The 25341-nt window shown below is 43.7% G+C and overlaps 1 protein-coding gene across 1 annotated transcript in view; it reads left to right on the top strand.

The window, feature by feature from the left end:
• The first annotated feature begins 3629 nt into the window (after nucleotides 1–3629).
• msrab (methionine sulfoxide reductase Ab) overlaps nucleotides 3630–25341 on the top strand; it is a 30464-nt gene continuing 8752 nt past the window's right edge. Inside the window, exons 1-5 of the mRNA XM_029494025.1 lie at nucleotides 3630–3759; nucleotides 9811–9879; nucleotides 10029–10148; nucleotides 13753–13857; nucleotides 23884–23990. Of these exons, the coding sequence (XP_029349885.1) occupies nucleotides 3687–3759; nucleotides 9811–9879; nucleotides 10029–10148; nucleotides 13753–13857; nucleotides 23884–23990 (474 nt within the window). The 5' untranslated portion in view covers nucleotides 3630–3686. The remainder of the gene's footprint in view (nucleotides 3760–9810; nucleotides 9880–10028; nucleotides 10149–13752; nucleotides 13858–23883; nucleotides 23991–25341) is intronic.

Here is a 25341-nt window from a genome sequence, read left to right as displayed (position 1 = left end):
AACATTTGGGGGCTAACTATGTTCATATAATTTCTACAAAACTACAAAATCTAAGCAGAGCTCAACCAGTTTATTTTGTTGAAGAAAACAAACTTCTAAAAGAGATCTTATACAATAAAATCCGAAGGGTGCAGGTGAAGATACAAGACAAAGAAAGACTTCTGGTAGAGCAGACATTCTCCTCCTACTTGTGATAAATATTGAAAATGGACCATTAAATTTAAAATCCAGTCCCTAACAATCCCTGCAATGCCATGTAGAACTCTGTCATAGGCACACTCAAGATTTACAGCATTAGCACCGTTACACTACAAACATCTTTCAGTGAAGCAAAATCACTGAACAAATTAATAAATCTCATTATTTGAACCACTGAAATAACAAATCCAAAACTCACAGTAAAATGATGTGCTACATGGCTCCAAAGCGATACTACATATTGGCAGACTGTTTCCTCAGAAGCTGAGGCACATCCCAAGCGAGTATAGACTCAGTGACCATCAAATAAGAAGAATACACAAAAAGACAAAGCTGCCAAAGCTGCCAAAAGAGGAGTGCGTACAGTTTTTAAAACAGTGGAATAGGAGAGATTGAGAATAAGTTTCTCTGCAATTTACAGAAATTGCCATTTCTCTGTCTGCTGAGAATCTTTTTGAATTATACGGTTTAATATATATATATATATATATATATATATATATATATATATGTCTTCTACTGTAGTTTTTGTTTGGTGTCCACTTGTAGTACTCTTAGATGATTTAAAGGTGCTCCCCATTTTCCAATGAGCCAAGTGATTTATGTCAAGTGAAGTCAAGCATGGGCCAGAGGATGAATCAAATTTTGTCAAGTTGCCTTTTTACACTAAGCTCTATGAATTGATACAGCTCAGTTTTGAATATGAATCCCCAGAGAGCATCACGCTGCTTTTAACTGACTCTAGCTTTAGCCAAGCAATCAAACCCTTTGTTTTTTCACACCATCCCACAATCCCACCTGCTTCGGCGAGACGATGGAGGACCCTTTGAAAACAACGAGGCGGCATGATTTATTATTCTAATTAGGCAAAGTGAGACTTTAGCAAAGCCACAATTACACTAAATCGCCAAAACTGTTTTCTGGTTGGCTGGCTCCTGTTCTCTTTAGATGTTAATCAGAGCTAGCTATTGAGTGGCAGTGGAAACTGCTCATGAGTCACACTATTGCTTGGTAATACCTTCCGTGAACGCAAAAATAATCAAACAACTGCTAGTGTGCTATACTGAATAACAAATAAGCATTTTAGATTACTAAATAAATTTACATTAATCTGTCCTAACCAGGAAACATGCAGCTTTCCAACCATGTCCGAGTCAAACAGATGGCTTAAGGTGTCACGATACCCAGTTCAAATCTACCAAGGTGGTTAATTCCAGGTCATTTCATAATCTCTTTGATACTCACTCACATCTGCACATCTCTTTGCTCTCACTCACTGACAATCAAACAGCTGCAAGCTGGCACACTCACTAAATCCTCCGGTACAACACACAAACCACACACGCTAACATATGCAATCACCGCCATACACACGCACACACACACACACACACTGCATACACGAGTGCCCATTAGAGAGCTTGCACACCATGTTGCACACAGGCCTGTGTACATGCAGACACGCAAACAAGTCTGCATGGAAATTTACATACACATGCTATCAGACTACTACTGCACTCGGACAATAAAAAAAAAAAAGGTTTTATTCACCAGAAATATTCCTCTGAATTAAAAGTAGATTCCACCTACTGTATGTCACAGCGAACAGAAGAGACATGGAAATGCAAAATTTATTGATCATTTCTAAGCTATACACACATATATTCACACACATGTGGATGAGGGGGCAGGGGCCAACACATATTTCGAGATGTGTGTAACTATGTATGTGTTTTCCATCCATGCCTTTGGCTCTCATCACCTTTTCATCCCCTCCTCCCCGCTTACTTTCCTCTTCTTACATATCTCCACACACCACCAAAACACCCCAACCACCCTGCATCAACAGGCATGTGAACCCGGTGTTCAGTTCATCTTTTTCCCTCTCTCTCTCTCTCTCTCTCTCTCTGCCTGCTCTATTTTCATCTGTGTGCTTCCACTCTCCTGGCTTTCGGGTAATTACCTGGCATTTGCATTGCAAAGTCCCCTGTGCCGCCCTCAGCTCCTCCGCAGGTGATTGAGCTTCATTTCCCCAGCAGATAAGAGAGAGAGAGAGGAAAGGGGGATTGCAGCAGGCTGTGATGTTATTCTCGCTTAGAGGATATAGGAACAATGCCCCAAATTCTTGCCAATGGTAGATCGGTTGCTTCATGGGGTACACAAGACGTTCCCACGCCCAAATAATCTTGCTCATTACTATCACATTACTCTGAGGCCAGACTGTTGTGAAATAAATCCAAAGAGCGGTTCAGGGAGCAACCTGACCAGTATATGTCTCCGACTTTTCCTGTTTTTCAGCATTTTTTGCCTTTTATTTGACAGGTTACAGTCGAGGATCAGACTGGACATGTGAGGTCACCGTGAGCACTAAATGTCATGCACCTTCCTTGACGTTACAGTGATGTGTATCTTCGACCAGTAGACCATCACTGTGACTCCCGTTAGATGTTACTATAAATTTCATTATTCTCTTGCACACACACACACAGGAACAGTGTCCACAGTGACATCTTGGAATGTTTAACTGTATGTGACAAATGACTGGACTTGTACTTTTCATTTTAATTTGCTTGACTGATTCAACTCTGTTGTTCGCTGCACATGGATTTTATATTTGTGACTAACTCAGAATCACGTCCAGCTTTTCATGACTCTTTCTGAACAGTGATTTTCGGAAAGAGTGCCCGTTGACTTGAAATAGAAATATGGATTTCTACTGGCAATTGGCAACTTTTCTTTTTCCAATATAACTGCAAAATGGCACACACGCACTATTATACATGCACGTGCATATCTTTAAAATGATTTGAAAGACAGAGGAGATGTGCAGACCCAACACGAAACCTCTGCATCGCTTTTTAAAAGAATCATACTGATGCTTTTGGAGACAGAAGACTGAGACTCTGTGGGAACCCTGGCGCTGTTTTCTTGTGCAGATGCTTTTCAAACATTTGTATAATACTGGCGTCAGGGACAGAGCGCTGTTTGAAAGGCTCTTCCCCGGCGCGGTCTTGAAGCTGTTGCTCGTCCAGATTAACAGCAAACACATGTCCCTTGATGTGAAAGCAGCCACAAAGGGAAGCCCAGGCCGCCATACGTCCATCCTGTAACCTGCCCTCCCAGAAACACCTCCCACAGAATGAGGGCTGATAATTGGCGGGAGCTCATTTGCATGCTGAGCGGCGTGGATATTTATTTAAATTCAATTTCGTTCCCGCACACGGTGCACTGTAGGCTTTTGTGCCAAAGTCATATTAACCCCTTGACTAGTTAATATGCAGTGCACGACGTTGCCCACGCACGATGAATATTCATATTGGTGGCGTTTTTTGCCGCCCCCCCCTCCTCCCCGCTGGAAAACGCCCCGGCTCGGTGTTATGGAGGCATCCCGGAAGACTCGGCCATTTTCACCACAGTTGTCCTCCCAAACACAAACACACACAGTTTGACTCCTTGTCGTTTCCGCTTCGGTCGCCGCCGCGGACACGATGTCACATAAGACTCAGCTGCCGAGCAGAGAGCGCGCGCTGAGAGGAAGAGAGGACAAAATGAACGTGGCAGGTAAATAACGCCCGCGTGGCCACCTGGCAGACCGTCAGCGGCACGCGACCCGCATCCGGGCAGCGGGAAGAAAAACAATGACAGGAAGTAGCCTGTAAGCGCAATGGCTGATGGGATTCATGGCTGAAATGTGAGTGTTCGGTTTGAGTGGGGTTGCAGAACTGCATTAATGTGGAGGCACCTGCCGAAAGGACAGCTACAGACCGGATGATTTTTTTTTAATCACCAGTATCCGTGTAGCATCATGCACTAAGATCACCTTCTGCCCCCTTCAGAAAAATAAACCCATCAGTGACAATGAAAAGTTCTTTGAATAGTAATTTGCACCACCAGATGAAGTAAAAACTTCTGTGAACTTTTTCTAATGCCTCTATTCTACAGAAAATACCCACAGCAGAAAAGATAACACATCCATTGAACAGATTATAGGTTCCAGGGAGAAAACCATTTTTTTTTTAAGTGGATGTCTGGGGTTTAAACTGTCTTTACTTAAAGGGCCCTTGACATCAGAAAATTGAAAATCATCGTCCAAAAGTAAGCTTGATGCTTATAAAGTTTATTTGAAGATATAAAGTTTAGTCTGAGGATCAATCCAAACATGTGGTTTAACATTGCTGTCTCACCTCTAAAGTGTGGCAATAAGTCAATAGAATCACGATTCCAGACGGACAGAAATGATAGTCCCAGAATATGCCTGAGGTCTGTTATGCTACTTTGGGTAGAAGCTGAAACTCAAATGTGCAAGTAGTTTGCTTTTTTTTCTTCTTCTTCTTCTTCTTCTCCTTCTTTTTGAGCTCTTCATCGCTTTGCAGAAAAGTCACTCAGAGCAACAGGGTGACTCCTAATGGACAACTGTCAGCTTCTTCTTCTTTTCTTTCTCTGTTGTCTTAAAATATAAAAACATTGACTTCTACGAGCTCCGAATCTGGGATAAAGTATCACAATGTGTTTGATTCATACAGTGCAAAGTCACCTTCTTTATCAACTGTGATTTGGCCCTTTGAATTTTGGTCCTGGGGAACTCACTTAGCCTTAAAGACCAAGTATATCTACGGTAAACTTCCTTGAATACTTTTTTAGCCTCTTTAGGGACACTGTTGAAATCTCTTAGTCAACCACAAAATCTGAAGTGGCAAGAAAAGCCTGTTGGGATATATGGTAGTATTGTGTTGCAAATAGTTCATGATTAAATTGGGATAAAGTAAATCTGTATGGATCAGATTCCTAGCACTGTCAGAGAGATACTGGCAATCACAGAGAATATGACATTTGTGTTACTATTGTTTTTAATCCCTTTAGCTGGAAGCCTGAAGTAAAGTTTGTCATCATCATTGATAAGATGACTTTTTTGCCAGTTGTCGTGCAAGAGAAGAATATATTATGCTCCTACTTTTGCTCTCCTATTTATAAATTTCATTCATTTTTGATGTGTAGCACCCAGTCAAACCTCTCCCTCACATCTCAGCCCGTCTTATCCTTTCATTCATCTTTTTCGCTATTTTGGGACAGGAGTGCTTGTAGGAGTCAGCGACAAAGGAGAGGTATGTAGCTATTTGAACCTGCTGCTCCCAGTCGTCACCTTGTCAGACGTGAACGTCCACAAAGTGCATTGTGGGAGCTGAGTATGAGTTTCTTAGAGGAAATGGTGCCGCAGCGTCCAGGGGCCCATCTGGGCATTATGCGCATGAAGGCTCCGCCCCGTCGCAAGTTCCTGCTCCGTCTGTCGAAGCAGCTCGGAGACACCGCATGGCAGAAATCTGTTCCTCCCCTTTCACCATGGGGGGCAGCTTAGGTGGGGATGGGGTTGTTCTAGTGTGTGTGTGTGTGTGTGTGTGTGGATTGGGATAGCATACTACTGTGTTTTGTCAGTGTGGGCCCAGTTTGTATTGAAAGGACTGTCTCCACACATGATTTGTTTAGTCCCAGCCTTGTGTGTGATCGAGTGGACACATTTGCTTCCTCTGTACAATTAAAATCACTAATATTAGAAGTTGCTGCGAGCCATGCAGCTTCTTTCAAGGAAGCTCCTTATTCCTTGTTCAGATGTCCCAGTGTTGTCCGTTCCATCCCTCGCTCCAGTGTGTGTAATGTACTCTGTGACCTTGGCGAGAATGATCCAGTGGCAGATTGCTACATGGTAGGGGCACAGTAGCTATTATTTTGAGTCAGTGCAGAATAGGCTGCCAATATTTCTTCCAAACAGGATGGGGAAGGTCAGCTGACCAAAATCAATCTTTGTTACATGCTTCTCCATAACTCTTTAAAGCAGGTTCATGGAGAAGATATATTTCTGGCATTATTTCTCAGTTGTTTTCTCGTCTCTGCTGTCTCCAGATGCCCTTGCTTCTTGCTATTTGGCCTTAGCTATGAGCTCAGAGAGGAAGAAAAATGTATAAGTAAGTGGTAGAGCGTGCAAATTAAGGTTAACAGTAGGTAAATAAAAAAACTATTTGCTCACAGGCAGCACCATAGTTTGGTGATTAATACTGTTGCCCCAGTACGGTAATAAAACGTAGAGTGTGTATGTTCCCCCTTTGTCTGCATGGATTTTCTTCAGGTGCTGAGGTTTCCAACCCAGTCACTTAGGTGAATTGAAGACCCTGAATAGTGTAACATGTATTTTTCCCGGTGTCTGTTGAAAAGATTGACTGGTAGAGAAAATGGATGGATTTTCTCCAAAACATTTTCAGAGGGAGGGTGTCCAGGTAGATTTCTTTTAACAAAATTAAGACAAGGTGCCTTTATCGTTTACTCCTACTTGTAGGATGGCATCCCCTTCTTTTCTTTTGAATCTGGCTTTTTGAGCAGTCCTCAACAGGATGTCCCTCCATCTTGCTGGTGGAAGATAATGGAGTCACTGCTATAGTAGATGGAGTCTTCTCCATAGCAACTGTATCTGTTGCTAGGCTACAGTATGTATAGAATGCATGGATGGCTTGAAAGTTGTATTCTCCAGAGTCTAGACACCGTGAACAGAGGCAGCTTCATGTGTGTGTTATATGTCACAATACCAAGTTGGTTTGGAGGTTTTAAGGCCACAGCAGCATAATTTCTTGTACTTACTTACCTCTTACTTATCATAAAAATGGACCACTTCCCAACAGCCTTGCCTCTTTCCTCCCCTCCCTTCCCCTTCTTCTTCTGCCCCATTCTTTCTCGCCACCCATCCTCCCATACAGCAGAGGGTAGTTGGCACCAATATAAAGCATCAGCCTCCTCCGATGACTCGTGTCTGACTCTCTGCCAACCTGCGTGAAGCTAGAAAGAGGAATAGTGAGAGGGAGGGAAGAGGAAAAGAGAGGGATAGGGAGAGAATGGATTTTTGGAAGGAAATAAACAGAGCTTGCTGGAAATCAACCTTTCGTCACCAGTTTTGGCATCCAGGGATAGTGCTTGTCCCGTGTCCCTGCAAGAGGGGACAGCAGCACTTGGACTTCAGTTTTATGCATGAGAGACACACGACCATTGGTAGAACCAGAGGGTAACAAAGACTAAATGCCCACCGAAACAAGTCAAACTGGACCTTATTATCCGCTAAGCCACAGCCAGATTGTTGTCTTTGACTGTTGGTAACCATGATACAAGCAGAGTGGCAGGAAACCGGGTCCGATGTTTTGGTTCTGATCCAGCTGCCCACAACAACCATATTAAAAGCAAGAAAAGGTGACCAAAGTATTCCGCTTCAGTCCCGCTGAACTGCATAGCCTGCACTGCGCTTTTCAGATATCCTCAAAACAAAGGCGCACAAAAAAAATTACGCTCATATCTCGTCCAAGTTGGGGGGAAAAAATCCTCTTCATGAGTGCTTCCCCCATATTCAGCCTGTTTTCTTCTTTTGTGAGCTTAGTCAGTCACCCTCCCTGCGTATTTTTTGTCGTCCTCTGTTCTTTCTTTTGCTGGCGTAGTGAGGGTATTCAGCCAGTTCTTTCTCAGAGCCTGTGTGTGTTAGGTGGGGTAGTTCTGGCAGAATGGGGTGTGGGCACTGGGCTGGCAGGGGGGAATGTCAGGCTAGGCACAGTGAAAAGAGCCAGCCTGGCACCGCCTGGACCTCTGCCAGCTGCTCCATGGGAGAAATACCCACAGCAGAGGTTTGGCGTGCGAACGATTGTGCGGCTGATTGCGTGCTTGCATGCGGGCGGGGGCACATGTGTTTGTAAAGAGGGGAGTGAGGGATGATGGGAAGTAGTGGTGTGCAGGAGAGAGTGTGAAGTTGAAGATGGAGAGCAGCTGAGAGAGACAAAAGGGCAGGGAGTTTTGGCTCGCTGTTGGATTCTCTGGACAGTGCTGTGTCGGCGTGTTCTTGGCTGTCTTCATTTTACTGCTCTGTATTTTTTTTGTTTGTTTGTTTATTTGCTTGCTTGTTTGTTTTCTCTCTGTTCTCTCTTGGACGAAACACTTGGTCTTTTCATATAGCGCTCAAAGGCATGGTGGTCTGAAAGCCAAAAGAATCCTTCACTGCTTCTCTGCTACCCTCATCTGTTGCTTCTCACTGGCTATTTACTACTTTTATTGTTTTGGCAGACTGATCTCTCCTCCTCCCACTCCTCCTCCTCCTATCAAACTCTTGTCTCTCTCTCACCCTCAAATTTTCTCTCTCTCAGTCAATTGGCAACCTCACTACTTTTTCAGTTTGGACAGAATTGCAGGACAAGAGGGTGAGAGTGAGCAGAGGATAGGCACGAAACAAATTCAGGGAAGAATTCTCCTGTCTTCCCAACACATTCAGTCACCATCGTGGACTGAGACTATTCAGCTAGTACAGTCACTGACACAGATATACTTTGACTACTGCTGACTGTGCCCGTGAACGTGACCTGGCAGTACCAAACAACCTGCTGCTAAAAGACAGAACTGTCACACAACAGGAGGGCAGGAAGTGACTGCCTGAGGGCAGCCAGGCCTCTGTGACATTTTAGGAGTCCTTTATGCTTCAGCAATCTGTTACTGCACAAAAAAAAAAAAAAAAAACCCAAACAGTTTTGTCTAGTATCAAAAAGTGCCCTTAAGGTGGCACACCAAGACAGCCATTATCAGCTCAAGTGCTGTGGTGCTTCTTTTTCCACCAATATTCTTCAAAACACTTGTTAATCTTTAGGGTACTGGAGAGGCAACACAGTTTGTGTGACTTTACAATAATCATTTAAAGCCTGAAATAGACAGAAGGTATCTGTGGGCCTATGCACAGAGAGAGATCATCCTGGACCTATCTAGGAAATGAACTATTCTGTCTGTATCAGATTAGAGATTGTTTGTATTGAGGTCAGCATCATACATCTCATCTCTGGGTGACCACGGAGCAATCACACAATGAACATAGATGAAGCATCCATTATTGGTATGTGCCTAAGCTCTTGGTGTACCCTGTGGCCTGTTTAGCTGGAGACTAATATTAGTGGTTGCTGTACAAACCAGCCTTGCTTAGTGCAGATTTGCACGTTAAGTCACCTCAGTCTTCTTAAACCCTAATCCTTCTCACACATCTGTGGGTTACACAGACACACACACTTCCTTTTTAGCTCTCTAATTCCAGGCAGCACAGTTGGCAGTAGAGTGACACCCCCCTGCCACCTCTCATCCCTCCAGTTTGTTTTACTTACTGGGTATTTTTAACATGGTGAAGATTAGGATAACGTTGGGTTTACTCGCGCAGCCCTCCGCAACTTGTGGGGTTAAACAAGTGTGTGCCCCTGATGTGTTGCCATGGGCTTTGTTCTCTGCCTGATGATGCCAAGCCTAGCACTTTATATACTTGCATTCAAAGACATGCACTCGAGTAAAAGAGAGATCAGAAAATAACTGTTTAATTGTGGGCATTGAGGAGAGAACAGCAGGGATAGGATAGGCGGTCAAAGCCGTGTAATCTCTTAAATGTCTTCCAGCACAGAAGCCTTTGGCTCTGATCCGCTGGCCTAGGTCAGCCTGTAGCAAAGTGCAGACCTATACAGCCAAGTTGAAGCAGCTAATGGGCCTCTTAAGTCGCCTACTGTAATTTGGGCCGCTGAAATACTGTTATGATCTGATGCGAGATTTACACACTCTGTCCCTTTGCAGACAAGCATGCAGTCAATGGGAATCCCACCGTAGAGCCTTTTCCAGAAGGCATGGAGACCATCATGTTTGGTGAGATCACACAATCACACATATTTTTTTATCAGAAATAACCCGGAGTGGAATCATCAGTGAGAGCACATTGTGGTTAAAATATTGCCCACCCCCTCTGTGGATGCTATCAGTAAACAAACACATTCCAACTGTGTGTTTTTGCCCAGGTATGGGCTGCTTCTGGGGAGCAGAGAGACTTTTCTGGAGGCTTCCACAAGTCTTCTCCACACAAGTGGGCTACGCGGGCGGCTTTACTCCCAACCCCACCTACCATGAAGTTTGCTCAGGTACTATCCTCACCACTTTTTTGTCTGTTTACTGCATCTACACTTTGATTTATATTAACCAATCAGGCTGCCTTCCAATCAGGGGGTGTGGGCAACTGGCAGGACATTTATTGCTTAGATTAGTCAAGGTTCAAAAGATAAAAAAAAATGCTAAGAAAAAAGAATAAGAAACGGAGTTGGAAAGGGCGTTTTTAAGCGCAGCACTCTCATCCTCTCGCCTCCTTCCCTTCATCTGCAGTCAACTACTCAGAATGTACTGCTCCAGATGGGCTGCACCCCCCCCCCCCCCCCCCCATCCCCACCCCCCCATGACCTACTTGTAAGGACTGGGCTCTGTGCTGTGCTGTACTGCGGCGTTTTTGCCAACAGAAGTTACTGTGTGTGTCGTGCCATAAATGGGTTTCATTCCCCAAGATTATGAGTTGGGCAACAATATGCTTTTACTTGAATTCTGTAATTTTGTTGTCAGAAACAATGAAAACGTGTGACCACTTGTGGGTATTTCCGGATTAGTTTTTTTCTGTTAATCTCATCACGAGATTCTAAAAGATCATGTACGGCGTTTATGTATAATTCAAGTGAAGATGTCTGGGCTCCATGTTTCCCTGTGTGCCTCTGCTGTATTTTAGAAGTCATGAGCTGTTAATTTGGGGCTGCTCCATTTTTGAGGGCACATCATTGCAGGCAGGTGTGCAGCCTAGGTGCAGGCACAGCATGGGGGACATGAAGAGGAGGCGAAAGATGCTTTGGGCTTGGCTGGCAGACTTTCTGATCCGAGCCCTTCAAGGGATGGTGTGTTTCCTATCTGTCTGCCGCCCAGTCTCTCTCTCGCTCTCTCCTTCTATCTGTCAGCTCCCCAGCAACAAGATGGCCAGGACGGAGATGGAGACAGATGACAGAGAAAGAGAGATTGAGACCTGCAGCAAGGGAAGGAACTGGTAAAATAAACTTTTGAGGGGGAAGAAATTTTGAGGAAAAAGAACTGTGAGAAAGAGCGGTTGCCTGTCCATCGGCTGAGGGAGTGCAGGAGTCGCTCCAGTGGCCATGACGGAGCAGAACACTGCGATGACATGAGACCGAGGAGCTGTCAACAGCCAGGGCAGACAGACAGACAGACAGACAGACAGACAGGAAAGAAGGGGATGATGGACCTGTCAGCACAGCCAGGGGAGGATGGAAGGACAGGCAGTTAGGTGGATGGTCTGATAGACAGAAATAAGAAAGGTTGAGGTGCGACCAGGTTTGTCTTGAGAGGACAGACGATATAGACAGCTGAGAGGTATTATCAATTATCAATCAACGTATCTCTCAACAAGGCTCTTTTGCAGCTCAGAATCAAGAGTTGATGCGCCACCCCTTTTTGTTTTAACTCTGAAGTTCTCCAACCATAACAAAATAGCCCCTTGGTTTTCTAAATAGCCTTTAAATGTAAGATTGTTCCAAAAACATCTCATGGCAGTATTTCCTGTGCGGCCCAAACTGGAGGAACCAAAGAGTAAATTGTGCTCATGCATCAATAAAAGAAACCAGCATTGATTGTTGATTTAGTGGGACATAAGCTACAGTTTCATTGAGTCAAATGTTTTGGTATGAACAACAATTCCACACAACAAGGCTTTGCTTCTTAAACTGGATTTAGGCTTGGCACATTGGGTTAGCATGGCTTTTGCTGTAGACACCTAAGTTTTGATTTACAGCACAATGTTAGATTCCACTTGTTGGTATTACACTAAATTGGTATAGCTTTATTGCTCTTTAATTATTATCCCCACAGTCACTGTGTGCGTGATAGAAGCCGTGACAGGAAGGCCTGTCTGGCTTCATTACTAGGAAATGGGGTATATTCCATACAGGTGGTGTTTTTACGATGTTTCAGTCACCGTGATCGTCTGGACTGGTGATTTCAGAAGGTTTGCAGTGTAAATGGCTCGGCTAGTTGTGTGTCTGAAATGGAGAAGATAACGTTCCCTTTTTAACGTGCGTCATGTTGTTTTCACCCATCGCCACCATCACATCAGTAACTTGTAGGAGAAAACGCAAGCAAATCACAAATTCATGCAGTGCCCACATTTTTATCTCTGTTGCTTTTGTAGCATGCAGTTACATTACAGTTACGGCATGGCTTCAGAGCCTGTGCGTGCCATAGGGTCAGTCATAACCTCTTAACACAGAGGTATAAATCCGGCTTTGCAGATGACCTTTCAGGATTTACCTCAAGTTTTTTTTTTTTTTCTGGTTCTTGTAATATGTCTGTATTTAATAGTATATTGGAAAGTCTGAGAACCCTTTAAACCGAAATTACTTGTGTCTGTTTTCAACAGCAGGGAACAATTAAACAAGAGGGGCAACAGGGTGGCATGTTGCTTTGGGAGGTTGTCATCAGCCAGAAGGCCATTCTGCCTTCTGAAGTGTCCTTCACCAAAACATTGAATCTCTAGCAGCTTTAGTGGTGCCGGTCTGCATCACTTCTCAGCCTCTCACCCCCTTCAGGTGGGACGAGCATAGAAAATCATGAAGCACATTCACTTTTTTTTCCATCAGTTCTTCACAGCTACTTTTGTTGCATTTTTAATGTCTCTTTGTTCTGTTTTCTAGCATTCTTGTTGATGTTCATGTGCAGTGAATGTACAGTATAATAGGTATATGATCCGTCCTCATACGTTGCCAACAAAGAAAGAAAATGTGAATGCCTCCTACTGTTAGAAATGATAAAGTCCTCAATAATAATTTGGCACCAGATGATCCTTTGGGCTTGTGTGTGTGTCATTTAAAGACAGAAACTAGAAATGAATTTGACAGGCTTTCTTCTGTTGTCTTCAATGCCCCTGATGCATCTATACGTGTTGGCATCCTTGTGGAGGTATATACTGTGTGCGCGCGCGCGCGCGTGTGTGTGTGTGTGTGTGTGTGTGTGTGTGTGTGTGTGTGTGTGTGTGTGTGTGTGTGTGTGTGTGTGTGTGTGTGTGTGTGTGTGTGTGTGTGTGTGTGAAAACGAGAAGGGGAACGCTTCAATGGATACAATCCCAGACTAACTCTGTTTACGTTTTGCAGCAGTATGTTAGGGCGAGGTGTGTGAGTATAGCTTTTCTGCTGTGAATGTGTGTATGCATGTGTCTACGTGCATGCACCTGCATGTGAGACATAAAGCAGCCCCACCTGAAAGCAGCTTGTTGAAGCTCTGGGGTCCTGGCAGCTGCCGACAGGAGTGGGTGTATGTTTGTGTGCTTTTGGCAACTGCCACCTTAAGCTCCAACCTTTACTGTGCCCTTTCTCTCTCTTTCCCCCTCTTCACCTTTCTCTATCAGCCTCTCTCTCTCATTGTGCCATAAGCACTAATGTAGCTCTGTGTAGATTCAACCTGAATGTGCTCTACTGGTGGCACGTGCTCTCTGACTACCACACACTCAATAAATTAGTATGCTGTTCATATGCAATGTTTTTCCATAAAGACTTCAATATGTTGATTGTGGAGTCGGAGGTTTGGCCAGCGTCAGTGAGTCAAACTCAGGATGTAGATTAAGGGGATTGAGTCAAGCAGGCATCATGGGTGAAAAGCATCGCACAACTGGATCATGATTAATGCAAGTTTGTGTTTCTCCTTTAGGTCTGACAGGTCACACTGAGGTGGTGAGAGTGGTCTTCTCCCCTAAAGATATCAGCCTTGAGGAACTGCTCAAACGCTTTTGGGAGGCCCACGATCCTACCCAAGGTAGCGCGCACACACATGCACAAACCCAAATGTTGCCCTCAAAAAAAGACCCGTCCCGAGGGGCACAGGGTGTATTAGAGCAGAAGGATGATGCCCAGACGTGTGCCTGCGTGTGCGTTGTGATGGTGGTAGTGGAGTGAGGGTTGGGGGTCTCATGGGTGTAAGTTAACGCCAGACAGTGTTAATGTGTCTGAGATCCAGCCATCCATGGAGAGACACACCAGTGTGGTGTGTGTTCAAGCACCAAATGCAAAAAAAAAAAAAAAAAAAGAGGAAAAGGAAAGACCTCACTGTTGGTGCATGTGTGTGGTACGTACCTTGTCCAACGTGAACCAGCTGAGAAATTTTTTCTCTTTTGTTATTCCCATCACGTGTGGGCCTCTGACTGATCCACTGATGATGCTAAGTTTGTTCTTTTCTGGGTCTCTGCGTTTCAACTGTGGGTTTATTCCCTTGACAACTGTTCTGAAGTTACCAATAACAGGAAAGTGGTAAATTTAAAACAGTGTTACACTTTACCCAATGCATTTAAATGCTGCAGGGTTGTTTTGTTGGGTTTTGATCCATATTCTTACACCACATCTTCTATACAGTGCGCTGAATATATTAAATTTGATAGCATTCGAGTCGTAGTCTCTTCACCTCTCTTCTTTAATGACACACATCTCTTCTCCACCCGACTCCCAACTCCTCCCTTTCAATGCTGACAAGAAGCCCCTAATCCAAAACCCATCTTGCCATCTCTTCTCTTCTGAGTTTCTTGCTGTCTTATTTTCTCTGCTCACTGGAGGAGGTGATGTAAGAACATTAATGCACTGGAAGGGCAGGGAGAGTGTGTGTGTGTGTGTGTGTGTGTGTGTGTGTGTGTGTGTGTGTGTGTGTGTGTGTGTGTGTGTGTGTGTGTGTGTGTGTGTGTGTGTGTGAGAATGAAAGGACAGGCAAAGAGGTACTTTGTTCACTCGTGTTGAATGCAGGGAGGAGCATGACAAGTTGGGAAGAAATGGATCAAAGATTCAAAGGCCCGACCTTCAGCCTTAAAACAGGCTCGCACACACGCTACATGATCAGCGGTGTTGGCCACATCAGTTCTGTCATCTTTTTTACATCATTACAAATACATTAAGATGATAGCCAAATTTGTGCATCTTTCACAGCTAGCATGCTAAAAGGATCATACCACGTTCTTCAAATTTCACTTCAGCTCTTCAACGAGAGGTGAGGCTTTACGGCAGGAGGCAGGGGAGGAAGGAAAGTTGAGTATTGAGGTTCGTTCCATAACTACAAGAACGCAGATCAGAAGAGATTCTTCTCCTGTTGTATGTAGCCGAGGGCAGAGACACATCTTACTACGGGCAAAGGCGCACGCAAAGTTGAGTCGACACACCACGGGGCAATGGCAGGGAGGCCAAAAGTGTAGTCATGCATTTCCCCTGACTCACTGCCTTGTCTCATCTCATGTTTTATTAATAGCATGCAGCTTATTGTCTACGCACTCCGCTAGCTTGTTTTTTTTGGCACAGTTAAGACCAGGTGACTTACTTTAAACCGCAAACTGAAATGTACATCTTTTTCTGGGAGTGTTACTGCCTGCTGCTTCTCTCTTCTTTGATTCTGGGTTCATGTGTAGCAGAAATTCCACTGATTTGACAAATGTGGTGTGGAGAGGTGGAAAGAGGCCCGCTGGCTGTGCCTTCACGCATGCTTAACCTCCAATTTATTCTGTCCACCTTAGAGCCGGGCTTAAAAGAGAATGAAGAAGTTAAGGAAGTTTGCTCTTATTCCCTTTTTAACTGCACAGATTCATTACAGATAATCAGACGAACCCGGGAACGTTACAAATTACGTTTTGTCCTGACACGTCAACACTGAGCCATCAGGCTTTTTATCTGCACGCTCTGTTGCAGCGTCTGTAGAATTATCATGTAAAGATACATATTCAGTGGCATGCAATACTTAATGTGTATGTGTAGGTGTGCATCTGCACAAGTGTGCGCGTGTGTGTGTTTTGAGATCCGTGCCTCACTGCTTTGCCTCAGTTCAAAAGGGTTTAGTCCCGACAACGTGATGTCGGGCTGCGCCAGCTCCACCAATCCCAGCCTGGATAGCAACATTAACAGCCAATCAGAAACTCCCAGCAGCCTTTGCTGTATGCCCTCTTTCCATATTCAGCAACACTAGTCTCAATCTGCTGGAATGTTGCATAAAGACCCCCCATTCAATACGCTCCCATATTACAAGTTTCTTATGTCTGCATAATGACAACTCTTCAGTAGCAGAATCTCCTCACGCAAGTTTGTGGGAACACCTGAGCTCGGGCAAACTCTCCGCCTTCAACGTGACACCCACATGTCAGAGGGTAGCTGCGGCTCTGTTTCATCACAACAGTTGAAAAGAGGATTTGATGTGTTTAGAATGATCACCGTCGGGATGCAAACGCACGGTGCAGTTCTTTCACACATTGCGGCTCAATTGTGCATGCATCTTCATACAGAAGCATACTGTTCATTTCACATTATGCACAAGTGCTCATTATGCCCACTCATAGACGGCTTTTTCTCTGTTTGTGCATGCATGCGAAAAGGCGCAACTTACACACACATGCACACACTGTACATGCAGAGGGTGCGCACAGCTGCACCAATGGTAGTTTGTCCAGTGAATACTTCCTCACAGAAGGCCGCATTTCACTCCGTTTAGCTATGTCCCCTTACCTGCCACTGGAGGATAGAAGCATCTTCACTAGCCACGTTTTTACCCTGCTAGCTCACCCCTTATCTCTTACCTACTTCCTCCAGAGTACTCTCCTGCTTTTAGTGTTTTTTTTTCCCCTCCATGACTTATTCATGTATAAGGTCACTTCCCTTCCTCTTCTCTCATTTTTCACTGATTTCTTGTTTCCTTTCCCCTCTGTTCTTCAGTTCTCTCTCCCATTCAAATTTCCAAATATTATTCACCAATTTCCGCCTTCCTCTTGTCGTCCTCTCAACCGCTGTCCCCACCTCACCTGTCTCACCTGTAAACCTTCCCCTTCCCTCCCCCAACCTGCCCTCCTTTTTCAGTGAGTGGAGCAGGGGACCAAATGAGTGAGCCAGCGGCCCCAGAGCCCATCAGCACATCCGCTCAGCAGCTCAGAGTCGACCGTTCCCTGAGGCCATCCGCTCATCACATAAATACACTCACATCAACTCACTCCTCTTTTATCTCTTAGTCACCCCCCACCCCAACCTAAAAAAAAAAAATCTTTTCCTCCCTTCCCCTCCTTCCCCCCTCTGCCGCTCTTCATCTTAACAAGCAAGGCTTTTCCCTTCCTCTTTGTTTCCTCCTCATCTCTTTTCCTCTCCTTTTCCCTCCCTATATCCCGTGTTCCCTCCATCCTCTCTATTTTTTTGAGGCCATGCAGTATTTATGGTGTGGGCTGCTGATGCTGCGTCAGTGAACAGGCATCTCAGGCATTCGCGGGTATACACAAAAACACCAATGCATGGCTAAGATGGCCAACTCTGCTGTCCTAATTTGATAACATCTCCACAAATGTGTGTGCTAACCTTTAAAACAATACTTAACAGTTAAATGCGTTTTGAAAATCAGTGCTCATGGCCATTTTTATTCATTCAAGTTTTAAAAACCAAAACGACTTATACCCAATTTTAAATTACACAAATATCTTATGCCACATGAAAATGGCACATCACAGGGAAGAATCACATGTCACACTTACCATGGAAAGGGTCAGATCACAAATACTCAGCTGTATGTAGACATATATTCAGCTGTCAGCAATCTGCTAAGTCATGATGGCGACAGTTACTTTCTGACAATTGAAATGAACATGAATATTCCATTCATATAATGCCTTCACCCCAGCTGGCTGCGACACACGCCAATTCCCTGTTGGGGTAGCCCCGCATCTCCCCTTGTGTCGCCACATCCCTTAATTTAGGGCTGTCCCTGCCACCTAAAGTCAAACCCCACAGGAGCTGACCTTGACCCCTGACCCCTTCACCTCTGCCACCCCCACGCTTCTAACCAAACCTCACTCCGTCTCCCCTGGTTGGTTGAGAATGGCGTGCTCATTACCAGGTGTCATTTATTACACCCTCACACACGCTGACAGCCCTAATTTATGGAGATTGTGGCACGTGTGTGTGCACAGTGTGGGGGGTGGAGATGTGTGTGTCCATTTGATTACGCTGAAGCTTTATAACTTCTTCTTATAACTGTCTTCTTTTTTTCCCCAAATATTCTATCATTTTCTTATGTGTTATGTTACATGTGAAAGTAAACTCGCATAAAACAGTGAATTAGAATGGGGAAAAAAAACGCATAAGTATACAGAGTCACTGATAAGCAAGAGAGTGACTTGCAAATCAAATATTATTAGTTAAAAAATATGTCTCAGCCAGAGCTTCAGGTGTTGATTAGACACAGAAATCCTCCTCATCAGTGTTGTTTATTATAATAACTGATAAAACATCAGCTAATGCAACACACATCAACACAGAGCTAAAACATCGTCATTATCTTAATTTCAAGTTATGAAAATTGGCATTTGAGTGTTGGCAAATTGTGTTGATGTCAAATGAAGTCAGACCTTTGCTCCAAAATAAGATGTGCAGCAGCATTGGAAAATCAATATTTTCTTACACTTATATAGCCTGCAGCAAAGAAAAACTCAGTCTGGTCTTCATTTTAAAGAGGAAATTATAAACAGAAGGAGTTATAATAATGTTATTGTTATTAAACTGCATCAACGTTCGTGGGATATTTCAGTATATTACAAATTATAATTATTTCAAAATAAAGTAAATATAAATATGAACATTTACATTGAAATTTTATGTGTTAAGTTATATGTGATAGAAAATAAATACCTCCATTCAAAATATTCAACATCTGTTTGCAATATTTGAGAAATTGCATATCTTAACAATATATAAAATAAAATAAAAAAAAAAATCATCTTCAACAAATGTGATATATTTGGAATTCAACATACTCTCTCATACGGGCCGATTTGGATGCAATGGTAGGACATGGTCTGCTTAGATTTAGATCCAGCCAAAAATAAATGGAACAGGGGCCAGAGTCACAGAGCTCTGACAGCATGCCCAAACCATGAATTGATCATGTTAGAGAGCACGGCTCCAGCAGAGAACAGGGAATTAAAGCTAGCGGCAGGAGTAAAACAGATTCTTAAAAGAGATGACAATAGTTACTGCAGTGGTAATCTACATGAAGTGCATGTGTAACTCTTAGGCATACATGCACTTCATGTAGATTACCACTGCAGTGCCACTGTTGGTTTATGGTTCCCTCTACATGTGTAGTGCCACTATCTGACAGCCAGCAGAGCATCAATTTCAGTTTTGCTTTGTTTGTTTCCATATGTCACATATATAAAAAAATCTATATATACACCCACTGTATGTGTGCGCGTGTATGTGGGCGCATGTGTTTGCACGTGCAGGCTAGTGTATGTGTGTATCCGCTGGGGGATGCTTTCACCATCCCAACTCCGTTCTCTGCCTCTGTCTCCAGCCCATCAGGAGCAGCTTACATAAGAACAGGGCAAAAATAGCTGCTGAGAGAGGAGAGGAGGAGAGGGCTCTGCTGGCACGCACATAGTCATAACAGGGCCGCGGGGCACAGCACAACTCCGACTACTATCACGCACACACACACACACACAGAGGGAAGACTGCTGTTATCAGGCATTATACTTTTTAAAGAAAAAAAAAAAATTCATTGTGCACTTTGTGGCAGAATAGTAGGAATGACGATAGCTGGTCAGACTTCCACAGCAAAATAATCCTTGCTGATGTTTCAGCACAGGTTAAAAACAAGGGTTATGCCTTCAGTGGGTAAAGTTAGAATTGCACTGAATGAGTTAGAGGTAGTGGGAAAGAATAAAGAGGTAAATAGTAAGGAAAAAGAAGCTTCAAGAGATTGTTCATTAGTGCTTACTCCATAGTCTAATTGGTACGCTCTCCCAAATGTAATAATTTGAATTTACTTCAAATGTTTTTCCTCCAAACTCAAAAGAATGCCAAGAATCTCCAATTATGCAGAAACTTTTCTTAATTATCGTTGACATCGACAATAGCTTGACTGTTGAAATGTGAATTCTTTCATCTCTCCGATTAATTTTTTCCCTCTCTCATTTGCAATCTTGTTTTACATTATGAAACACAGAGGATAGGGAGGGCGCTGAAAGAGGAGGAAGGGATGGGCCCACAGCACATAAAGAGACGTCGAGGTTAGGCTAATCTTCGTCCTTACAGAGGTTAACAGATGAAGGATTGTTGAGTAGAGGGCACCAGGGGAGAATAAGCCTGCATTAGGCCGAAGATTCCTGAAAGGAGCGGGAATAAAAGGACACGTTAAAGTTGTGACACGCATCGGTACAGTGCCCTCGTTCTTCCTCCTTCTCTCCCTCATTTCTTTTCCAGTTTTTCGTAGCAGCCAACGTCCCATTTAATCTGATTACCTTCTTTCTGTTCGGTCGTCTTTTTTTTTTTTTTCTCTTTTTGAACAACTGAAAATCACACATCTTGTTAAACACGGCGCGTGCCCACTCTTTCTTTCACCAGCATTGTAGCACACAAGCATATATGCACATGTGGTTAGATGGAGGAAGAAGCAATGGATGTTGGATAGGGATTCAGTGGGGGGGTACGCAAAAGAGCCAGAGAAGAAAGCTGAGCAGAACAAATTGCAGAAAGAAGGAGGGAGCGTGAATATGGATGTGGGAGAAATAGCAGACTTTTATCCCCAACAGCCAGCAAGGACAAACTGAGTGGAGCGAGTGTAAACACTGGAAGAGATTTTACAGAGTTGGAAGAAATCTCAGCGGGTTTAAACACAACAAGCCCAAAAAAGTGTACGCATCTCAGTTTGTGTTTGTTGGTTTGTGGATGAATGTTTGACAGAATTCTTACTCCCTCAGAGACACCCTACCACCCTCGCATTTGGGTGGAAGGGGGTAATTTGCTAATCTTTTTTTTTTTTTTGTGGGGGGGGGGTTAATAAATATTTTTGGCTCCTGTGGGTGTAGGTCAGTGACCCTGAGAGGCAGTGTGTGTATGCGTGTGTGCATGTGTGTGACCCATAGCCCCTCCCCTTCTGTCCACCCCCCCATTACCCTCTGCTTTCAGAGGCAAGGCTCTCATGCATAATGCAGAAAGAACAGGGAGGCTCTCATTAATAATTACTGCCGCCTTTGATGGATGGAGAAAATAACGAAGGGGGCTGTTAAAAATGGAGCGAGCGAGAGAGAGATGGAGGCAGGAGGAGAGAACCAGAGTTTTTTGGGGTGGTATTTGTTGCTGTTGTAGCTCTTTGAGGACTGAATGCTTATGGGGATGGATTTGGAGTTCGTATAATCAAAAGATAGGCTGATGTTTTGGCTGGTGTTAATATTTTCATTAGGAAGTAACTCCTCTTCTGATGGTGGAGGAAGCTATGAAGATGAGATGAATCTTAATTGTCTTTGTCCTAGAAGTAGCTATTACCACTCATGGGTTTCTGTCTCGTGGCTTATCTCTAATTTTCTTCAAGCTTCAAGCATTTCTTTGAGGTGAAAAAATTTTATTTTTATTTATCTCTGTAATTTTGGGACATTAAATCTTGCTCTGCTAGAAAATGGCTTTAATGAACAGTCAAACTATTAGTTTGATGATAAATGACCACTTCAATCTTCATATAATTATAATGCATATTTTGAAGCAATATAATCTTCCACGTGTACGTTTGTGCGTGCATGTGTCTCAGGTGTGTGTGGTTGGTCAGAGCCACAGGGCCAGTCTGAAAGGTCAGAAGGTCAGAGGGAACAGCACAGCTTCAAGACCCCATGCTGGGCCATCCAATCAGAGTAAAGGCTCAGGCTGACAGCCAATGGCAGAGCGGCTTGGTGGCCTTTAATGGCGGGGCCACCATTAACATTGTCCCTGAACAACAGTGCTGGGGGCAAGATGGCCGACATTAAGCACTGCAGAGATGGAAAGGATGAGCGATGTGAAGAGGAGGGCGAAAAACGAGAGAGGCAATAGATGGGAGGTGGTAGAATACTCAAGAAAATTACTTCTGTAGGCTTTTGCATCAGTTAGTAGATGCACTAACATGTAAATAATATTTATGTCCAAAGTTAATGTTCTTGGTATTATAAGCAGGACATTTTGAAGAGAGCCCTAGTAAGTGTGACAACGGTGTGTGTGTGTGTGTTGAGAGCACAGGAGTCACCTGAAGGTAACATAAATTAACTAGGCTCTTATAGAACATTTTAGATATAAACTATGTTCCGCAGAATTAAAGGGGATGAACTCTACACTGGACAAAGCTTGATTAAATGCACTAATTTTCTTCAACAGCATAATCACCACACCACCACTTTTTAAAGAATCTCAACACAAGTATTTAACATGGTTGAACACATTTTAAATGAAGCAAATTGTCTGAGGCAGCAACATTAGTTATAGAGAGTTTATTCAGTGTGTGTCGGAGAGCAGGCGACGCCTGCCTGTCTGCTCTGATTTCAATGAAGACCAGATGAATGCTTGTATCCCTCGTATGTGAACAGACTGTGTCACAGATAGGTTGTGACACCTAATGATGTAAGGTAACATTTAATATACAGAGAACAAGATTGGCAGATCTCTGTGATTGCACATTCAGTAAAATTCACTTTCTGCCATACACATGAGATATTGACTTCAATGTGTTGTTGTTTAAAGCTGTAAATGGCAACTTCATCTCTTAAATAAATGAAAGGGAAAGGAAACAGTGGATTTATGAAACGATCATAGCTCCACTTCCAGTAGATAGACCTGACACATTTCCCTCAACTGATGTACAATACACACTTTGATCTCTCAAACAGACCACCCAAATCACATTTTTTAAAAAGATTAAATTTCAATGTGCTTTTTCAGCCCATTGCTTCGGTTTTCCCAGTGCCTTACCACTGTCACCACTGTCATCACCCTCATTTCTCCATCAATCTGCTGTGAATCAACCTGCCAAGCAAAATGATTAGCAGCTGAGAGGCCAGAAATATATCCCTGGCGGAGCTGGGGGAGAGCAAAGCAGAGCTAAAAGAACGGGGAATGTTGGACTGTAGATGCAAGCACAACTGTGTGCCAACATGTTCAGGATATCAGCTTTATAAGGAGATAATACAGCATGTTCTTGTGTTCGCAGCTTGTATTGCTGCCCTTAAGTGGCCAAGAGAACAAATTATAAAAATATTTGAAAAGACAGGGAAGAGTTGAACACATCAAAGTCCACCAACAGAAGCTGAATCAGCTCTTATACTCATGTTATCTTCGCTCCTTCATTTTGACTGGAAGTGACTGACCAACCTCAATGGCAGGAATGAGTTTTTGTGATTCAGATACGCTAAGTTGCCGTCAGTGTCACAGCAGGCTGAAAGACAAAGCTGTAAAAGCTTTAAAGAAGAACACAAACATGCCACTCAGCTCAGCTCCAACCAGAAGGCCAAAGATTGGGTAACACAAGGATTTAGCTAGACGGAACAAGAAAAGAAACTACGCTCTTCGGTTGCAACATGAAACAAAGGCTGAGTGGGAGAGATCTGGAGAGATGAATACAGAGAGAAAGCTGCTGTAGGGATGTCAATGGATGCCAGAGGTGCTCTGGGTTGTAGCATCTGAAAAGCATAGAAGTGATGGTGGCTGTTTGGCCTGCTAATCAAGGTACTCTAGGCCTGGGACTCTGCCAAACACACTGATGTAAAGCTGATGAAAATTTTGACAGTGCCACATAGATGACAAAAAAGGAGAATGCACCCACCTACATGAGAGCATACACCTACACACCACAGGCCTCCTTAATGAAAGCCCAAATCTGCTGTGAACTTTGAATTCATTTAGCTTCTTTTATTCAACATGCAAGGTGATGACATAATTGTGAAAATCCTTTTCAAGCAAATAACATTGTCTCTGCTGTGACTGAGCATCTGAGTTTATTTCCAGAGTGTCTTAATTTGCTGTTGTGTGTATGCTAACGCAGGTATGAGGCAGCAGAATGACCACGGCACTCAGTATCGCTCAGCCATCTACACATTCAGCTCCGCTCAGCAGGACATTGCAATAAAGAGCAAAAGGGCCTTCCAGCAGGTACAAGACACACACACACACACACACACCACAAGGTTTCATTATGGAATTTACTCAAGCATGGAGTTTCGTATAGCCAAACCATGTGTGAAGTAAGGCAGGGGTGGCAGAGCATGTGTTGAAAAAGTGTAAACAGAGATTCACATTTTTTGTAGTTTGGCCGTTAATGTAAAGGCATAGCATAAAAGTGCCCATTGTTAAAGTAAATAAGAAAGTAAAGTCATAAATTCACTTTCACACATAAATTCACAAATACGTTTGCGTATTTGAATCACTTTTAGCAACAAAGGGAGATTTATCAGGATCCCAAAAAAAACCAAAAACGTTTCCTCATCATTTCCAACAACTTTTGGCCGTTAAGTTGGGTTAAGATGTAGCGTGGAGGTGCTATTTGAGTGACAGTTTAAGGCCCCTGGAGTGGTGACCTGGTGCCGTTGTTTGGTGTTTAGTCAAGCAAAGTCACCCCTGTTCAGTTGATCCCCAGCTATATCTAATCTGAGACACCCCTTTCTTAAACTGAATGAGAGGAAAGGGGTCGATAGGTCATCAAAACTCATTTCTAAATCTCTCCCTTTCAATGGCACACGCGTCCTCCTTTTGTCCTCTTCTTCCATATGTCTGTTCCTCTGTCCATCTATCCGTTGATCCCTCCTTCAGCTCCATTTGCTTGTGTCCTTTCTCTCAAAATGGTATTCATGGATAGGCAGGCAGGGGGCAAAGGGGCGAAAATTACGGTGGTCATGGTTACTTAGGACACTGGGGGTCAGCAGTCACAGGCCACAGGGCTGTCACATTGCCATGACAACAACCTCCCAACCTTGGCCTTGGGCTGGGGTCAGAGGTGAGCGAAGAGTGGCAGCTGGGACCGGGAAGGTGGGGACAGGCCAAGGGGGAGGAAAAGTGGGAAGAGAGAGAGAAAGATCAGATCAGAGGACCATGACTGACGTGTTAGGGTCACACACACACACACACACACACACACACACACACACACACACACACACACACACACACACACACACACACACATCCCCACCCATCCTTTGGCCATCAATTGATAGGAACCCCCCAATTCCCAAACCAGTTTGAAATTGTACGCTCTCACAGTGTTGAGAGAGACAAAACCACAACTGGCATTTGGGGAAGTAAGAGAAGAAAGAGTATGCATCCACAGCAAAGCATGATGGGATCTGCTGGCACAAAATATATGTAGCAGAAAAACAAATCATACCAATCACTTTTACTGCAGGTGACAGAACAATCTCACCTCAAAAATACATCCTTTTCTCTGAGCACTTTTACGGTCTCTCTTCCATATTGTGTGAAAAGTTGAGCTGAAAAGATGTTTCTT

This window comes from Echeneis naucrates, chromosome 22 (assembly GCF_900963305.1).
Source record: "Echeneis naucrates chromosome 22, fEcheNa1.1, whole genome shotgun sequence".
In the NCBI taxonomy this organism is placed as follows: Eukaryota; Metazoa; Chordata; class Actinopteri; order Carangiformes; family Echeneidae; genus Echeneis; species Echeneis naucrates.
The sequence above is the reverse complement of the archived record's forward strand: the minus strand, read 5'-3'. Positions and strand labels throughout refer to the sequence as shown.